The sequence below is a fragment of the Rhinoderma darwinii genome, chromosome 1, assembly GCF_050947455.1.
Source record: "Rhinoderma darwinii isolate aRhiDar2 chromosome 1, aRhiDar2.hap1, whole genome shotgun sequence".
Lineage (NCBI taxonomy): Eukaryota > Metazoa > Chordata > Amphibia > Anura > Rhinodermatidae > Rhinoderma > Rhinoderma darwinii.
The window spans coordinates 108,997,627-109,017,963 of record NC_134687.1 but is presented as its reverse complement, the minus strand read 5'-3'; the positions used below and the strand labels follow the sequence as shown (position 1 = coordinate 109,017,963).

Genomic DNA, 20,337 nt, shown 5'->3' with positions numbered 1-20,337 from the left:
TTTGGCTGATTTTGTAGCGTTGAGTCATGATAGGTAAAAACCTTACATAAAGAATAATAATAAAAAAATATTTTTAGACAATAAGATCCCATTTTTTAAGGCATTTTAAGCATGACGTAGATTTTGTATAAAACTTTTATGATATTTAAAAAATTGTTCAAAGGAGGCAGTAGCAGTAAAAATAACTTTATTAAAAGTAAAATTCTTCCAACAAAATTAAAAACAAAAAAACAGAAAAATATCTAGATATACAGATAAATAAAGTCGGAATGACCTGCATGCATCACTTTGGATAAAGAACACCTGTTATCAAAATGCTGTTTTTGTAGGTATTTGGACCAATCATTTTAGAATCATACAGTAAATATAGTTTGCAGTAGGAAGGTTATTTTCACAGTGACTGATAATGAGAGATTCTATCCACTTAGAATACATAAGTTAGCGGCTGTGTTATATAATAATGACATTTTGGCCTGTCATTTGACCTCACATAGCAATATTGAGTGTATTTGGTCAAAGCCCCCACTGAACAATTCTACAAGATGCACCTCAGAGTTAGCAAACCTAACAAAAATTTGGTGACACTTGTCTATATGTGACACTAAACAGTAAGGGATGTAAAGATTATTGATGAGAAATTGGATCTGGCAAAACATGTTTCCCCTAATTACAATAAGTTGTCCATTTGTATATTCTCCATGGAGCATATCATGCCACACACATCCTGCATACATTTAAACATTTGACCAAAATGTAATTGTGATTCTTACATTTTTATCATTTAATTCGGTTATGTTCTGAATTAAAGAGTTTTTTTGTTTTAAATGATCAAATGTAAGAATCCCCAGTACCAAAGCAAAAAAAGAGAAACTTGATCCAGCGCTGAGTTTAAAAGGAAGTAATACTCCAACTTTATTCCAAATATATTAAAAAGTCCATATACATAGGGGTGGATGCATCAGATAGAAGGCCTACGCGTTTCAGACGAATCGAAACACGTCGAAACACAAGACAAGTCCTTACTCATGGCGTGTTGCATCCCCAATTCCACTCTGTCATTTAACTTATTTCCCATAGGGGCCCCATCCATTTATACCATTCAAATTCCATATGGAGGCAGTTGGCATTATGAACAGGAGGTATATTTTTCGTAATGTGTGCATTTGTACCTAAAAATGCGTATTTATTCCATTATTATACCAAGAAAGTCCTATATTGATGGAACTCAGGATATTAAAGATTTTCTGGTGTACAATTTAAAGTTAAAGGTATTTCTAACAAAACTAAAACATCCATATTTTTCTGATGTAGTCATAAAGTAACAATACAATGTGAAGCATATACTGTAGTAACATGAATAGTATGGATATATTTCATTTTCCTGGAATTTCAACTTAATCTCAAACTTTTTACAACTGGTTTCCAAATCTTACCTCTTTTATCTTTTTTATTTACAGGTCGTGATTTGCTTGAAGAACAGGGACAATACCCATCACACTTCACGGATATTTGTTTACCCAAGATGCAAGCTTGATATTCTAATTTACACTGAAAGATAAAGGAAAACACATAATCTGCATGTTACCATCTGACTTTCTGACTAATTGCAGCATACAATTAATTCACAGTTAATAATATATAACAGATGTGTAAACCTCAGATCAGAAAAGAACATCTATACTTTTACCAACTTGTAACAGGAATACTTTTATTTTACACTACCGTTCAAAAGTTTAGGGTCACTTAGAAATTTCCTTATTTTTGAAAGAAAAGCACAGTTTTTTTCAATGAAGATAACATTAAATTAATCAGAAATACACTCTATACATTGTTAATGTGCTAAATGACTATTCTAGCTGCAAACGTCTGGTTTTTAATGCAATATCTACATAGGTGTAAAGAGGCCCATTTCCAGCAACCATCACTCCAGTGTTCTAATGGTACATTGTGTTTGCCAACTGTGTTAGAAGGCTAATGGATGATTAGAAAACACTTGAAAACCCTTGTGCAATTATGTTAGCACCGCTGTAAACAGTTTTGCTGTTTAGAGGAGCTATAAAACTGACCTTCCTTTGAGCTAGTTGAGAATCTGGAGAATTACATTTGTGGGTTCGACTAAACTCTCAAAATGTCTAGAAAAAGAGAGCTTTCATGTGAAACTCGACAGTCTATTCTTGTTCTTAGAAATTAAGGCTATTCCATGCGAGAAATTGCCAAGAAACTGAAGATTTCCTACAACAGTGTGTACTACTCCCTTCAGAGGACAGCACACACATGCTCTAACCAGAATAGAAAGAGAAGTGGGAGGCCCCGCTGCACAACTGAGCAACAAGACAAGTACATTAGAGTCTCTAGTTTGAGAAATAGACGCCTCACAGGTCCTCAACTGGCAGCTTAATTAAATAGTACCCGCAAAACGCCAGTGTCAACGTCTACAGTGAAGAGGCGACTCCGGGATGCTGGCCTTCAGGGCAGAGTGGCAAAGAAAAAGCCATATCTGAGACTGGCTAATAAAAGGAAAAGATTAATACAGGCAAAAGCACACAGACATTGGACAGAGGAAGATTGGAAAAAAGTGTTATGGACAGACGAATTGAAGTTTGAGGTGTTTGGATCACACGGAAGAACATTTGTGAGACGCAGAACAACTGAAAAGATGCTGGAAGAGTGCCTGACGCCATCTGTCAAGCATGGTGGAGGTAATGTGATGGTCTGGGGTTGCTTTGGTGCTGGTAAAGTGGGAGATTTGTACAAGGTAAAAGGGATTTTGAATAAGGAAGGCTATCACTCCATTTTGCAACGCCATGCCATACCCTGTGGACAGCGCTTGATTGGAGCCAATTTCATCCTACAACAGGACAATAACCCAAAGCACACCTCCAAATTATGCAAGAACTATTTAGGGAAGAAGCAGGCAGCTGGTATTCTATCTGTAATGGAGTGGCCAGCGCAGTCACCAGATCTCAACCCCATAGAGCTGTTGTGGGAGCAGCTTTACTGTATGGTACGCAAGAAGTGCCCATCAAGCCAAGCCAACTTGTGGGAGGGCCTTCTGGAAGCATGGGGTGAAATTTCTCCCGATTACCTCAGCAAATTAACAGCTAGAAGGTCTGCAATGCTGTAATTGCTGCAAATGGAGCATTCTTTGACGAAAGCAAAGTTTGAAGGAGAAAATTATTATTTCGAATAAAAATCATTATTTCTAACCTTGTCAATGTCTTGACTATATTTTCTAGTCATTTTGCAACTCATTTGATAAATATAAGTGTGAGTTTTCGTGGAAAACACAAAATTGTTTGGGTGACCCCAAACTTTTGAACGGTAGTGTATGTGTACTGCTTTGTAGGTCCAGATAATACAACAATTGGACAGCTTCATTTGTGTCTCCATTGGGAAATATGTTCATTGAAATTTATTGTAGTCAGTAGTAATTAATATTGTGCAGTGGTGTTTAAATACCAACTAGATTAGACATTAAACTCAGAATATAGAAAAAAATGACAGAAGTAAAGTATGCTCTTCGGTTTGCTACTGCATGCTTTGCTATCAGTGTTTGCCTAACCCCTTCTCAAGAAGGCAATTGGTAACAAGTGGGAATGACAGCTACTTGACACAGAGGTAATAAATAAGAAAAGTAAAAACTAACCAGATATAATAACCAAGAACATTTTTCTGTTAGTCAACCTCGTCAGAATACATAGAGAACAATTAGTTGCCTTGGAGAGAATAGCCCGGTCAGATTACAAACAGTGGTATGTGTGAATAGGGAGCCAAGAGGTTCTGGTATTGAAGAGAGTGAAATCTATTCAACAAAACAACATTTTGTGATAGGACACTGATCCTCGTTTATCAGAAAAGATCTATTTTTTTTTTTAAGTAATTGAGTTTGGGAAACCATTGCCCTAAACTTGGAGACACCTAAAATATATGGTTCAGAAGAATACATAATCTCACAGCAATAACCATATGTCAAAGTAAATACTTTTTGCACTTTTTGATGGGAATACTGCTGTGGTTACAAGGACTGTTATAATTTCTTATTTAATTCCTACCCACAGTTTCAAAACCCTGTGTCTACTCCAGTCTACTATATCCTTATATCTGCCTTTTTATATAAAAATATGTATCTAGGTCTTCAGTCAAGAAGAAAATTCAGCAGCACTCCAACGATCAAGGTGAAAAAAAGGTGAAATTTATTGTGCCAACATGGCAATGCAACGTTTCCGTCCCACCTTGGGACCTTTCTCAAGCAAAGGTCCCAAGGTGGGACGGAAACGTTGCATTGCCATGTTGGCACAATAAATTTCACCTTTTTTTCACCTTGATCGTTGGAGTGCTGCTGAATTTTCTTCTTGGATATACGTATGGTCTTTGGATCGGGACTATCAGCTGGCACCCTCTATTACTGGAACCTGCACATTGAATTTGAGTGCTGCCGTTTTTCTACTGGTAGGTCTTCAGTCATGTAGAAAAAATGAAATCTGAGGCTTGGCTAACAGAAATTAATTGACCAAAATTTTCTCCAACAAATTACCTGCCAATTCTCCATTGCTATTTCTCACATTTATTGGAGCCCCACATTCAAATACAATACAAAAGGAATTTAGATACTTGGTGTATTTGTAACATACAGCTTCACAAGGCTTTTATGTCTACATAAGAATATCGAAAACTCTAGTGCTAAAGACTCAATGCACATAGAATATTTTGTAACAAAACAATTTATACAACAGTATATATATTTTTGTGTGATAAAGATTTGCCTTGCTCTCTCTTGGTGTCATGTCTTGGTGTGCTGTCTAGGCTCTCCCTGGCATTGTTTGGCTGTATCTCGGAGTGTAAAACGCTTGTATTACGCTCCAAAATACACTTGAAATATGCCTGCTAAAAGCTTTTAATTGATTTCAAAGGGAAATAAATCGTGTAGTTCATATGAGGAGTATTTTTACGCTGCTGCATTAAAAAAACCCTCGTAAAAATATGCCTTGTAAAAAAGTAGTCACGGCCTGAAACATATATATATATATATATATATATATATCAGAAATAATAGAGCAAGTAACGGCACCAGGACTTCAATGTTGGGGAGATGTTGGTTTATTCTTTCCACCTGGTGGTGAATAAACCAACATCTCCCCAACATTGAAGTCCTGGTGCCGTTACTTGCTCTATTATTTCTGCTATTTCATTCCAAGGAGTTGATTCATCCTTACTATGGTAACGTGCACATGGCCTGATTTTCAGTCTACATTGAGTGCTGTGTTTTTTGCATCTATTCTGAACTATATATATATATATATATATATATATATATATATATATATATATATATATATATATATATGAAACTACATACTTTCCTGTGTCATCAGGGTTGTCCACCATTTTTTGTGTCCCCTACAGTCGGTGTACTCATTTTTATGTTTAGATTTTTATTGTTGAATGAATAAAATGATCCTTTTTTGCCTATCTGTGGTCCCACATGTATCTTCTTCTTCTGTAATTTCTCATGCATTTAGGACCTATTTACCATTAATAAGGTTACTAATCGGTGTAATTAAAGTACACCTGTGATACACCTGTCGACGCCCTTCTCTCCAGAGATGTCTGCACATGCGACCGTCCTGTTTCACAGTGACCACCAGGGTGCACTCGCGAGCTCAGTACAGCCTTGGAGCCAGAGCGCACACAGGTGTGTGATTGAGCTGATTGCTCCCAGAGCACCCTGGACTATAAGAAGGGCTCTGCCCCTGCCTGCCTTGACTGAGCCTTGTTGTCGTTATCCTAGTATGTCTATGCAAATGGTCTCCTAAGTGTTTTCCAGTTCCCAGTGTTCCCCGTTCCTGCTACCTGTAACCCGTGCTATCCTGGCAAGTGCCATGTTAGCTGAAGTCGTGCTGTGCTGTGTATCACGCCTGTCCTGCTACACCACGCCTGGCGCCTGCCTGCTGCCTAGTCCCAGCCAAGCCTGTCTTGCTACTGTCTGAGCTACCACAGGTACACTATACGAACTATAGAGTGTGACCTGTGTCCTGTTAGCCAGCTGCCATACTGTCAAGGCGGAACGGCCCAGTGGGTCCATATACCCAATGTGACAGACATACTACAAACTTTGCTATATTTGCCTATAGTATTGATTTATTCAAAATTTGTTGAAAGTGAGGTTTCTATTTAACTTATTGTATGTCGTTACTAAGTGTATTCTAAGGGAGACTGTTGTTTTTTCATGCTTTCAGAGCACTGTTTGTCATGGAATATGCTTTACTCTATCAACTTGAGTGTTAATGATCTGCTTCGGACAGCACCTTTTCTAGAAATTATTAATAATTATATTTAATGTGACTTCCAATCTTACATCTTGCACATAGTATATAACTATATGGCAATGACTTTACAACTATCAAACCTAAGTAAGATAGTTATTTATACTTTTTGTAAACAAATCAGCTAGCATTTTGCCATTAACTATTGATGCCCTAGTATCCAGGAACTGAATTGTGTCGCTGGAAGTAAACTTTATATACAGATTTACGGAATTTAGAAAAGAATGGAACTCAAGGAGCTCTGCCTTATTATACAACAAAAGCAGGAAAATGTCATCTATGCATCGCCATCACCTCATTTCCAAAGTGGTCGGATACATCTCCTTCATCATTTCCACAAAAGTCCTTGCATAATTGGGCACAACATTAGAACCCATTGTGGTACCTTTTATTTGGACATGGCAATTATATGCAAATACAAAATTGTTGTAAGTGAGAACCAGGTTCAAAAGCATTGTAATTAAATCTTGACACTCCATAGAGAATTCTGAATTACTCAAAGCCTTTTTACTACCCCAATGCCTCTCGAGGGATTAATTGAAGTATAGAGGCTTACTGTATCAAAAGAGGGTAAAATGGCCACATGTGCTAAATCTACTTCTGCCAATTTAATTAAAAAAATAAGGACATAGTATTGATAGCCTAATGTCTGAGAAAGTAGAAATGTTACTAGGAAACAACCTGGAACCTCACACAGCTGGGCAACCAGGTGTGTAAACATTTGTGTATTTCAGGCAATAAATACAGCATAGTGTAACAGGGTTCTCTATGATTAGAACATCCTTAATTTAATTTTTTTTCAATTAAACAACATTTATAGTTTTCCTCCACTACCTTTTTTTTAAATCTTCCTTTCAATTTTCCATCTGGGATCAAAATTTAATTTACAATAAACTGTGAGATCATTTAGTTGTTTGTGTGCCTCATTTAAATACATCTGTGTATCTATAACCACGACCATGGTTATGGAACAGGTCATTCAAAGTCTATACAAAGTAATAGAGAGAAATCTGTCATTTAGCAGCAAGTGCATGGAGGGAGCGTTAGCTCATAAATGAGCATGACTCTTTTCTAGCGGTGCTGGCCATTCTGCATGTAAATTCTCATAACCTACGTCGAATCAGCAAGTAAGTAACAGATTGCTAATGTGGCTGGCACTATTTTATGCTGCCCTCAATGAGGGCTGCAGAAAGGTCCCATTTAAGACATTAAAACCTTGTGGGCTCAATGTTAATGTTAAAATTAGTACAGGTATGAATAAATGATGTTTGCTCTACAATCCTACAATTTGTGCAATATTCACATCTGCTGTTGAATTGAAAATGTAATCTTTCGAATGAAGTATTAATGTCTTTTTTCTCTTTTTGTGTTTCTTAGATGTAAAAGAAGAGTCTGGTGCGATGCCAATGTAAGGTCATTCCAAAACCATTTTTTAATAAAATAAAGTATTAATATGACATATTTTTGTGGTGTTGTGGATGCCATCTGCCAATATGTTCGTTTTTTTTCATTTCCTATATGCTGGTCCTAGACGTGATCAAAAAATATCCCAAATGGCTTACTTAATATTGGAGTGTCGGAATGTGCCTGCGCCCTGTGAACAGGTCGGTTCCGTGCACAATAGGTCGCAGTGGGTACTATGTGCATACTTTGAGGATGTTCAATGGAACAAAAAGGTATGACCGTTGCTTACCTTAAAGACACAGATGGTACTGGAGTAACTGTAGCACACAACATAAAAATTTATTTTATGCAGTAATAGGGCAACATGCCCTTTTAGAAAATGGCAGATTAGGTTGACACATTGCTTGAGCGCATTAGCAGAACTTGCCTCGCCACAGAACAGCCTAATTGCTATAGATGCTCGTGCTACATTTTGGAATTGGCTATTGTTTTTTAATTTGAACGGACATGCTCAATTGCTACTTCAGGATGCCGAAAAAGTTGTAAGTGATTTACCATATTCCTCTGTATTTACCAGTGATAAGATTTGATTGGTGAGTGGCTCCAGATTTCTCCTTTTGATGAATTTACATAATTAGACTTATTTATGAAACTTTTAGATATATATCTTCTATTATGTATTTTATTATTGTAATATTAACAGATAATATATTGAGTATCCACATGAATTGTATAAAAGTATAAGCACGATGCACTTTGTTGTTATTGCTGTACAATATTGAATAAATGTATTTCAATAACTTAACGACACAATTAATGCACATACCTTTATAAACATCACATCGTTGGTTTTACATTGCTTATGAAGAGCTCCAACAAGAGGAATGAACCATTGCACTGTTTATATGAACAGGTGAATACAAATAGCTTGAATTGACTATATCAGGGAGTGTTGCAATTCTTTAATTATTTCGATTTTACGTTTTGGATTCTTGATCGGGATCTGATTCGCTGGCACACCACCCTGAACATTTTTCTCACAGTGCTGCTTTATAACTATCTATCTATTTATCTATCTTTTTTTTATTTTTATATTACAAATGTTTGCAAAAATGCACAACTTTCTTTAAAGGCGATGTAAACCTTTGAAAGGCAATTTTTTTTTTAAATAAAAAGGTCAGTCAGCGTGTTTAGTGCAACTTTCTAAATAGTTTTTATTAAAAATGCATTTTACTTTTTGAGATACAGCTGCTCTGTATGCTTTATACACAGCAGCTGTATCTTTCGCTAAATCCTGCTACTATCAGGTCTGGGGAACTGTTGGGTTCAGTGACAGCAGGTCCTGCGTGTCTCTGAAACACAGGATCCACCTATAATCTATCAGATCTAAGTTCATAACTTAGATGTGATAGATTACAGGTGGATCCTGCATGTCAGACATGCAAGACACTCTGACACTGAACCCGTTAGGTCCGCGGCACTGACAGATTCAGGTCGTAGCGATCGGTACAGCTGATCTGTATAGCTAAAGCAGAGCAGCTGTACCTCAAAAAGTAAAATGCATTTTTAATAAAAAACTATTTAGAAAGTTGCACCAATAACACTGACTGACATTTTTATTTTAAAAAAATTTGCCTTTCAAAAGTTTACATTGCCTTTATATTTAATTTTATTTATCAAAGTTGAGATACAATTGCAATTATCTATCTTTTATCTCATTTGATTCAATGTTTTCTGACAGTTTTACTTTTAAATGCTGTTCTTGATTTTTTACATACATAATTTAATCTTCATTTCTCTTTTTCTTTAACCTTTACCACTTTCTTGTTCGTACTACTGCTTGATATGCCCTCTTGTCTTAGTGATTTTGATTAGAAATAGCAAAGGTTACATTTATAATGGGCTCATTTATGTGGAAATAAGACATCATACTTAATAAGCCTACTCCGCACATGCTTTTTTAGAATACATATCTTCGCATTATAGGGCTTGAAGGCTGACATTCACTGATTGCATTTCTAATTATTAATCAAGTTCAATTTTTGTAATTATAGAAACTCTGATGCAATTTTAACATATAGAATAAAATAATCCACAAAGACAAAATATTTTTAGAGTATTACATTTGTTCACATATTCCTCAATATTTAGTTGCTTCATTAACATATTAACATATTAGTATAGACTTACAGAAACTTACCAAAACAAGGCAACATACAGTATAAAATATGTTTTGAAAAAGTAAGTCCCACACATCCACAAGAATTAGTTCAGGAATGACCATATTAACTATTTTTCTTGGAGTTTAATACTCCCCAAAGACGAAGTGTCTGTATAGGTATTGGTTATAATAATACACTAAGGCTACAAGGGGGAATACAGATGAAGAAAGCGCCAACTTGAACGGCATGCTACTCTATTTACGGATGGGGCCATGGCATGCTACACTATTTACGTAATGGCCAATTCTAATAGTAAGTGAATTAGGATGTGTTGCGCTTGTTAAATCTGTATGTGAAAAAGATACAAAGCCCTTACAATTTAAAAGTAATAAACACATAAATCTGGTTGAAAAGATACATATAAACCCCAATGTTATGGCTGATTAATAATTTTGATTGCCATGTTATTTTAGCTTATTCTATCTGCATTTGTCAAGGTTAATATTAAATCTAGAGCGTATGAACATATTTGACAACATTGCCCTGCTGATGGTGACAAATATGGGCTATGAAATAATTTTGTGAAATTTTTAGATATGACACTTACTGTTTCTGTGAAACATTTATATTCCAAATGAACTAATAATTATGCCTTTAACATAGTTATTGGAAACAGTCCTTAAAGGGGTTATCTTATTAAGGGAAATGTAGCATTACACGGCGGCCATGCAAATAATACATGGACTGCTCTAACAATGCAGCTCTCAATTCTGACTCATAGATCCTGAGCTAACAAATATATGAAGAGAAATTTACCTGGAAAATTAATTCATATATTATATTTTGATTAACAAACCCAATTTACACCTCAAACCACAGATGCTGCTTCATAGTCCAAGGAAACATCTAAATGCAAGAGTCACAGTTATAAGGGAACATCAATATTCTTCTAATACCATCTGTGTGTTGGAGTCTGTCAAATTGTTGCTAAAAACTATCATTCAGAAAATTCAGTTCTACTTTCTCTCTTGCGTGAGGCGAGAAAGAAAACTTTCTTTTAAGCAACTGTTATAAATGAAAGCATTGAATGTTTTCTAAATAAGAATAACAGCACAGCTGTAGGATCACAGTGTATCAAAAACAGCCATATGGAAAGCCCATCTCACAGCCGTCAATGTGTTCACATTCTACTGCACATACAAATAGAAAAGGTTTAGTTCCAAAACAGTGTGGGCAAAACAACTAAGGAAGATTTATTTTGTTCTTTGGAAGATATGTTTGAACTCTGAATTTTTTTTCCAGTGGTAAACCTTGTACAGTGTTGTGTTGGATTATGTATAAGTGAACAGATATTTACATTCATAACGTGTATAATATGTAATAATAGGCAGTAGTGCACTTCACTTTATAACCATGGTTTTGAATTCTTTATTATTTTGTCTATTTTCCGTTTACTGCATTGTTTATATTTTATTTGCATTATATAGAAAAAATTGCAGTAACTTCTACAATTCCAATGTTGTGTAACAGATATAGGACATTTGATTAAACGGTTGGCTGTAATTTTATTTTTGTATTGAAATAGAATACAAAGTACATGGCCTTTCGTGCAGAGCTCTCTACTGTTTTTGTTACTGCTATGTTATTTGTATCTTTATGTACTGTATTTATCCCTGCTTTAAATCACACTGTGCATCACCACAAAAGATGATGACACTAGTTAATTAAGTAATAATTAAATAATTAATGAATTATAATCTTAATATTATGGAGATTTCCACATAAAATGGAAATCCTAAACACATGAAATCAAGCAATGAAATGATTTTGTTATTGTAAAACTAATCTGTAGGGATATTTTCTATCTAAAGACTGAACATCCAATGTTCAGTTTTAGAAGTTGGGTGCATTTTCTTCTTCTTACAATCCAAGTTCTCCCAAACATAGAAACAAAAAACATATATGTAAGACTGAAAAAATACGTGTTCTTCTAGTCAAGTCTATTCTTATGCAATGTTGATTCAGAGAAGGGGAAAAAAAAACATTAGGCAAGGGTCAATTTTCCTCATCTTAGGGAAAAATTTCCTTCCCAACTCCAAATATAGCAAGCAGGATAAGTCCCTGATTCAATGACCTGTCTCTAGTAATCTAGTGCCCATAACTTGGAATATTATTACTTTAAAGAAAGGCATTCAAGCCCCTTTTAAACTTTCAGTGAATTCACGATGAGATCGTTCTCTGGCAGAGATTTTCATAGTCTTGCTGCTCTTACAGTAAAGAACCCCCTTCCATGTTTGTGTAGAAATCGACTTTCCTCTAGACATAGTAGATGCGGTCTTGTGCTAAAACACATTCAGTGATGTTGAAGTAGAAGCTTTTGAGTGTTCATTCTCTAGAACACAGCAGCGTCTCTTTTCGATAAGTATGTCTTCATCTTCACAGTAGTGTATTTGTGGTTGCTATTTGGCTTTCATGATAATACATAATGCTTTAGAATAGTTTAATACTTATCAGCATTCATTAAGCCGTCAAAACAAATAACGAACTTCAGATGTTGGTATAGATTTATGAAACTTGCACTGATCAATGGTTGTACTCGTGGTACAAAGAGTCTTTCATTCTTTGGCACTTCCAAAGATCTCAAAGTTAAATTAATCAGTCCATACAACTTTATTCGACATGTTAGATGTCCAGTTTTAGCCATTTAGTCATAATGTTGTTTTCTTACAGCAAAAGATGGAGTCCAGAGAAAGGATGAGTCCTAGGGGTTTGTTTTTCATACTGGATGAGTTTATAAGCTGCAGCTTGTAGGATCTTCAGTGAGGGCTTTGACTAGTCATGCTCTTTATTCCTCATCAGTGAATGTGAGGTCACTTAACAGGTCTATGAATGGTCAGAATATAGGTATGTAGAGGAAGCGGAAAAGTAATGTATTTTAAGAGAGCTGGGCAGGGGCAGAACCTCAAATGAATATTTATGAATATTCATGAGCAGTCATTTTGATTAACCGGTTCAGGTTATTTTGAGCCATCAGGACTAGACACCATTTAGCCAGAGAAGAGGCCCAACGGGGGTGCTGATGGGCTGAAAGAGGGAGTCCATTTCCTCTGTCACTTTTTAGTTGCCAAGGACATCAAAGGGGTTAAACGACTGGGATGTATGATTTCTCCGATCCCAGCCGTTACAGCTGGAGCCCTGCTCTGTGCCTGCTCAATCATCAGGACAAACTATTACATGTGGTTGGAAAACCGCAATTAGGATGTAATAGTAACCTGTGTTCGATGTGGAACCTAAAAAAATGATGTAAGAGTGAAACCTCCATAGTATTCCTCTAACGTCTAAATTTATTTTCCAATTTATTTGAGAATTATTACTAATATAATGAGACCTTACAACTACTATGTATATCAACAATCAAGTATGTAATACTTCTAAACTAGAAACTATCATGGAAAGTTTCAAAGGTTTTAAGGTGTTAGAATGAAGCATCAAATACATTAAAATTAATGTCTTACCTTAGATAAATATGAATGGCCATCAGATCCACATACAGGATTTGTATAAGCTGCTGGACATTGTTTGCAACTGGAAGAAAGAGGGACACCTCTCCAGTACTTATAGCTTAATCCAGCTTCTTTCATGCTGTAAAAAAATAGCCTATATTACTAATGTGAATTTAAACAAATATTTGAAAATTATGTTGCAATTTAATTAAAGGGGATGTCCGAGGCTTTAAGAAATGAACTTGGCTTCAGGATATTTTATAAAATAAAAAAAGAAACAATACTCAGCTGTTATATCCCAAGCGATCCAGTGCCGGTGCTCCCTGCCCATGTTTGTTTATTTGTCTTGCAGCGATGACGTGCTGTACATTTACGTGCCTGCCACAGTTAATTACTGGTCTCAGTGGAGAAATGTCGTACATGCTAGCATCACCACTGATGCCAGTGATTGGCTGTAGTAGTAACGTGGATGTACGACAACCGCTGTATCGGCGCTGGAGCGGCAGGGGATTTAACAGATGAGTATTGTTTTTGTTTTGTTATTTTATACATACCCAAAATACTTTTTCATTTCTTAAAGTCTCCGACAAGCCATTTGATAAACAATTACTTGGAGTAAGATGCTACACATTTATTAGGAGGTGAACGCCTCTTATTAATTGTGTCGCTTCCTTCAGCTGGCCGTGCACCACAATTCTGGAATAATGACCACAGCCAGGCGTCATCCCTTCCCCCCTTCCCAACGGACATAAAATAAAAAGGAAGTATACTCACCTCACCGCTCCTCTTTTCCCCTCTAGGTCTACTCAGAGCCCTCAGCAGGCCGCGGCTTATACAAGGGGCTGATGCCGAGCAGCATCAGGGCCTTATGTGCAACGCATAACTCAACGTCCTAAATGAAATGCTAATGTCACATACGTCATAACGCTGCCAGGCATCAGGTAATTGTATGAGCCGCGGCATGCTAATGGAGCCTGAGGAGACCCGGAATGGAGAATAGGAGGCGGAGAATACCTTTTCGACCTTTTCTTTTTTACTGTCCAAAATGTCCAAGGGGGTAGTCCATTTTAGGGGGGTGGTTCATTTTTTTTGGGGGGGGGGGGATGGGGTCAGACACAGCCCATAGAGTGAAATTTGCACTGGTGTAGAATTTCTGCTATGATTTATGTCAGCTTTCTGGTGTAAATTATAATAATCTGGTGGGCTGCTGTTGCCTCACCCCCTTTTAGGAATCCACGTCCCTTTTCCACAATCGTAGTGGTGTCAGTATAAAAAGGCCAAAAGTCACAATTTGCAATGCAATTAATGACTTTAGGCCCTTTTTTATACACCAGAAAACTGGCGTAGATCGGTTGATAAATCGCCCCCTGCAAGGGTTTTTTTGTCAAATTAACTACTGAAAGGGAAATACACCTCTAAATTACTTGAGTTAATATCTTTATTTAAGTAAAGCATAATTTAGAATTTTTACAGAATAATATCTTTTATGCACAGTTATATCAAATTATATAATTGCCTAAGAAAAACTCTGAGATTTCTAAATGTCTAATATTATAGAAATAAGGTTGTCTACATAAAAATTGCACGGCTTTTAAAGAATTAAGCTAAAAGAAACTTGCTACAACTAAATGCAAGAAAAATGAAACAAAACCCACTGTAAATCTGATATTGAGTCATCAAACATAAATCACTAATTGAATAATATGAAATAAAATTAGAAACTTATGTTTAAGGCTTCAGAAACTGATCACTAGAGATATGGTGACAGTGATGGGGTGACACTTAGGAGTCGTGCACATCTGCGTCAGGGCTCTGTTCATGGGTTCCGTCTGAGCTTTCCATCAGGGGAACACGTTTTTCACCGTTGTGCAAGGGTTCCGTCGTTTTGACAGTAGCAATACCGTAGTCGACTATGGTATTGCGTCCGTCAAAACGATGGAACACTTTCACAACGCTGACAAACGGAAATCATTTGCATCGGTTCCGTCACCATTGAAATCAATGATGATGCAAACAGAAACCTATGATTTCCGTTTGCTTCAGTCAGGGTTCCGTTCATGGGTTCCCCTGACGGAAAGCTCCGTCGGAATCCACGAACTGAGCTCTCACGCAGATGTGAAGTAAGTCTTAAAGAGGCTTTGTTACCAGTCTAATAAACGCTTTGATGTAGATAACTGTTTTGTTTTTTTTAAAAAACATTTATTAGTGACAAAGTTCTGATCATTTTTACATTTTTGCATAATTTTTGTTAAAGCCCAACTGGGCGTCTTTTTTTTAATTTCACCAAGAGGGCGTTGTAAAGAAAAGTGTATGACGCTGACCAATCAGTGTCATACACTTCTCTTCATTCATGCCCAGCTTTATTCACAGCACTGCGTGATCTCGCGAGATCACTTTGTGACGTCACTTACTCCCGCAGTTCCTTCATCGGAGCGATGGAAGAATGACCATACATTGCAGAACAGGGACAGGTAAGCATCATTTTTTTATTATTATTATTTTACAGTGGGCAGTGTTGGGAGCCATATTTACATGGGACTATATAGAAGGCTTTATCTACAGAGGATGCTACAGGGGGGCCTATCGACAGGGGCTATATAGGGGGCCCTATCTACAAGGGACTATATAGGGAGCCCTGTCTACAGGGGATACTACAGGGGGCACTATCTACAGGGGACTCTATAGGCGGCGCTATCTACAGGGGATGCTACAGGGGGCACTATCTACAGGCGACTCTATAGGGGGCCCTATATACAGGAGATCTATCTACAGGTGATGCTACAAGGGGCACTATCAATAGGGGGCTCTATCTACAGGGGACACTACAGGGGGCACTATCTACAGGGGACTCTATTGGGGGCACTATCTACTGGGGCCCTATCTACAGAGGATGCTACAGGGTGCGCTATCTACAGGGGACTCTATCGGGGGCCCTATCTACAGGAACCCTGCCTACACGGGATCCTACATGGGACCTATCTGCTAGGGACGCTACAGGGGCCTTATTTACAGGGGAATCTACAGGGGGCACTATCTATGGGGACTCTATGAGGCCCCTAGCTACAGGGGATGCTACTGGAGACACTATCTACAGGGGCACTATCTACAGTGGACAATATAGGCGGCCCTATCTACAGGGGGCACAATTGAGGCCCCCTATAGAGTCCCCTGTAGATGGGGTACTCTATAGATAGCTACAGGGGGCACTATCTATAGAGGACTCTAGAGGGGACCCTATCTATAGGGTACTCTACAAGGGGCCCTATCTAATGGGGACTCTATGGGGTCCCTATCTACAGGGAACTCTATGGTGGGCCCTATCTACAGGGGGCCCTATCTATAAAAAAACTCTATCTACAGGGGACTCTACAGGGGCACTATATACAGGGGACTCTACAGGGGGCACTATTTACAGGGAACTCTACAGGTTCCACTATCTACAGGAGGCCCTGTTTACAGCCTGTAGACTACAGGGGTACTATCTACAGGGGGCACTATAGGGGCCACATCTACAGGGGCACTATCTACAGGGGGCTCTATAAGGGGAACGATCTACAGGGGGTTCTATGAGGGGCACAATCTACAGGGGGAATTGTGAGTGGCACTATCTACAGAGGGCACTGTGTGTGTGGTGCATTACTTTACAGTACAGTAATTATATACATAGTGTGGAACTCTAGTTAAACATTATGGACAGGGAATTTCTTTATTTAGAGCCCACTTTAATATAGGGTGTATTTGGAATATTGTAATTGTTTTATTTTTTTTATTATAACTATTTTTCATGGCACCATACACCACGAAACACCACGAGTCCCCCCGGCGCGTATGTCTTTGTTAGCAAAACAGAGAACCTGTTGTTAAAAACTTGAATCCCACCCCTGCCTATGATGACATCATTACGATTTCCTATGTGGAATCAAAAGGTGAGTCCCTATTGATGTCCACCGTCCACAGCCCCTGAGCTAGATACATTGAGGTTTTAGTATAGGGTCTGCAAAAAAAACAAAACAATACAATACAAAACAAAACTAAATAAGAGGTACTGTACATAAGACAAACGTTGCTCAAAGGAATTGTGTTAGCCTAGATCAATTGTGGTGGTTAGTTATGGGCCCATGACCACTGGTTTGTACTGACAGCAATGTCAGATTAAATTATGTAAGTTACTGGTTGATTATTTACCATTTTTCAAGAGTACCTGGTGAGTCGAAACCTTGATGATATAGAAAAATTACACTAACATTATACATATCTGTTGGTACAAAAGAGATACAGAAGAGGTGCTAAATCAATTAATCTAAAGTTAATAAATCCAATGGAGATTTTGAGTAATCTAAGATTTAGAGATGATTTTTGATAATACCCTGTTTCAAAAAAGGGATAATGTTTTCATTGATGAAGGTGTAGTTGTTTTATAAGTTATATAAACATAGCTTCTAGCAAGTGTACTCATTCAGGTGCATTATTGAATTGCTTGATCCATGGCATTGATTAAACTGTCATTGATGGAAGGACGTTATTCTTCATACTGTGAAGATAAATTAGCTATTGCCTCTCATTTTTTTTTCATCAAAAATAAAACTGTCAGTTTTTATTGCGCTATAATTACAAATGACTAAAGATTATATGACACGTTTAAAGCACTTTTATATTTTCTTTACTGTTATTTGCAATTCAGCTACTACTATCTTTCCAATGTATGTTGTTTCCAAACAATGATGAATAATCTGTCTCACGTTTTTCACCATCGTGAGACCACTGCTATATGACATTCAGTATTGCTCAGTGGGTTGATAATTGTAATATATATTTTTGTTTTCACTGTTTATTCATTTTAAGAATTCACACAGACATTAAACCTTCGGCTGGTCCTGATAGGCTTCCTGTCAGAGTGACAGGAAGTCACTGTGTCGTTCCCGATGCACACTGTCGACGACAGTGTGCATCGGGAACTTGGAGATCAGCTGTCCCCGACAGCTGACACTCTCCAGTGTTGCCGATCAGCGGCTCATCGCCGCTGATTTCGGCAATTAACCCATTACATGCGGGGCTCGATTGCGATCTACGCATGTAGCGGGTTTGTAGCGCATCAGCAGCCCCCATGCAATCGTGGGGGCTTCTGATGCTTGTGATGGCACCCGGGGGCCAGACAACGGCCCCCAAGTCTGCCATGTATGTCAGCCTATGAGGATCAGCTTCTGCTGATCCTCGTAGACCAACTGTCAGAGTGACTGTGACGTCACACTGACAGTTGGAATACATTACACTACCTAGGTAGTGTAATGTATTCTAGCAGCGATCAGAGCTGCAGGTAAAAAAAAAGAAAGTGTAAAAAGTAAAAAAAAAGTTAATAAACAAAAGTATAAAGTGTAAAAAGTAAAAAAAAGTTAATAAAAATGTTTTATAAAAGTGTAAAAATAAAAGGTTTTGTTTTCCTATAATAAGTCATTTATTATAGGGAAAAAATGAAAACGTTAAAAAAAAGTACACATATTTAGTATCACCGTGTTCATAACGACCCAAACTATGAAACTATAATGTTACGTTTTCCGCACGGTGAACGCCGCAAACAAAATAAACGGAAAACTGTCAGCATCGCTATTTTTTGGTCACCACCCCTCCCAAGATATAGAATAAAAAGTGATCAAAAAGTCGCATTTACCCCAAAATGGTACCAATAAAAACTACAACCCGTCCCGCAAAAAACAAGACCTCCCACAGCTTTTTTGACGAAAAAATAAAAAAGTTACGGCTCAGAATAGCGTGTCTCAGAAAATAAATTATTTTATAGAAACTCAATGTTATTGTGCAAACGCTGCAAAACGTAAAAAAAACGATACACATATGGTATCGGCGTAATCGTACCGACCGGCAGAATAAATTAAAACATAATTTATTGCGCACGGTGAACGCTGTAATGAATAAAGAATTTAAAGCGCCAAAATCGCTGTTTTTTGGTCACCTTAGCTCTAAAAAAGATCCTGAGGGGCCAAAATGCTCACTATACCCCTAGAAAAATTCCTTGAGGGGTGTAGATTCCAAAATAGGGTGACTTTTGGGGGGTTTCCACTGTTTTGGTCCCTCCGGGGCGTTGCAAACCCGACATGGCACTGAAAACCAATCCAGCAAAATCTGCGCTCCAAAATCCAAAAGGCGCTCCCTCCCTCCTGAGCCCTGCTGTGGGTCCAAACATCAGTTTACGACCACATATGGGGTATTGCCGTAATCGGGAGAAATTGCTTTACAAATTTTGGGTGGCTTTTTCTCCTTTATTCCTTGTAAAAATGAAAAAATTCTATGTTTCCACAGAAAAATAGGTGATTTTCATCTTCACAGACTAATTCCACTAAATTCTGCAAAAAACTGTGGCGTCAAAATGCTAACTATACCCCTAGAAAAATGCCTTGAGGGGTGTTGTTTCCAAAATGGGGTCACTTTTTGGGGGTTTCGACTGTTTAGGTACCACAAGACCTCCTCAAACCTGACATGGTGCCTAAAATATATTCCTAAAAAAAGGAGGCCCCAAAATCCTCTAGGTGCTCCATTGCTTCTGAGGCCAGTGTTTCAGTCCATTAGGAGACTAGGGCCACATGTTGGATATTTCTAAAATCTGCAGAATCTGGGCAATAAATATTGAGCTGCGTTTCTCTGGTAAAACCCTCTGTGTTACAGATTTTTTTTTATTACAAATGAATTTCGGCAAAAAAAATGAAATTTGTAAATTTCACCTCTACTTTGCCTTAATTCCTGTGAAACGCCTAAAGGGTTAAAATACTTTCTGAATGTGGTTTTGAATACCTTGAGGGGTGCAGTTTTCAAAATGGGGTGATTTATGGGGACTTTCTAATATATAAGGCCCTCAAAGCCACTTCAGAACTGAACTGGTCCCTGAAAAAATAGCCTTTTGAAATTTTATTGAAAATATGAGAAATTGCTGCTAAA

The 20,337-nt window shown here is 37.5% G+C and overlaps 1 protein-coding gene across 2 annotated transcripts in view; it reads right to left on the bottom strand.

Moving 5' to 3' along the window:
• SPOCK3 (SPARC (osteonectin), cwcv and kazal like domains proteoglycan 3) overlaps nt 1–20,337 on the bottom strand; it is a 362,511-nt gene that overhangs the window by 72,474 nt on the left and 269,700 nt on the right. For both annotated transcript variants that reach the window (XM_075860267.1, XM_075860268.1), the window contains exons 5-6: nt 13,405–13,531; nt 1,434–1,548 (exon numbers count right to left, since the gene is read on the bottom strand). In XM_075860267.1, coding sequence (XP_075716382.1) covers nt 1,434–1,548; nt 13,405–13,531 — 242 coding nt within the window. The remainder of the gene's footprint in view (nt 1–1,433; nt 1,549–13,404; nt 13,532–20,337) is intronic.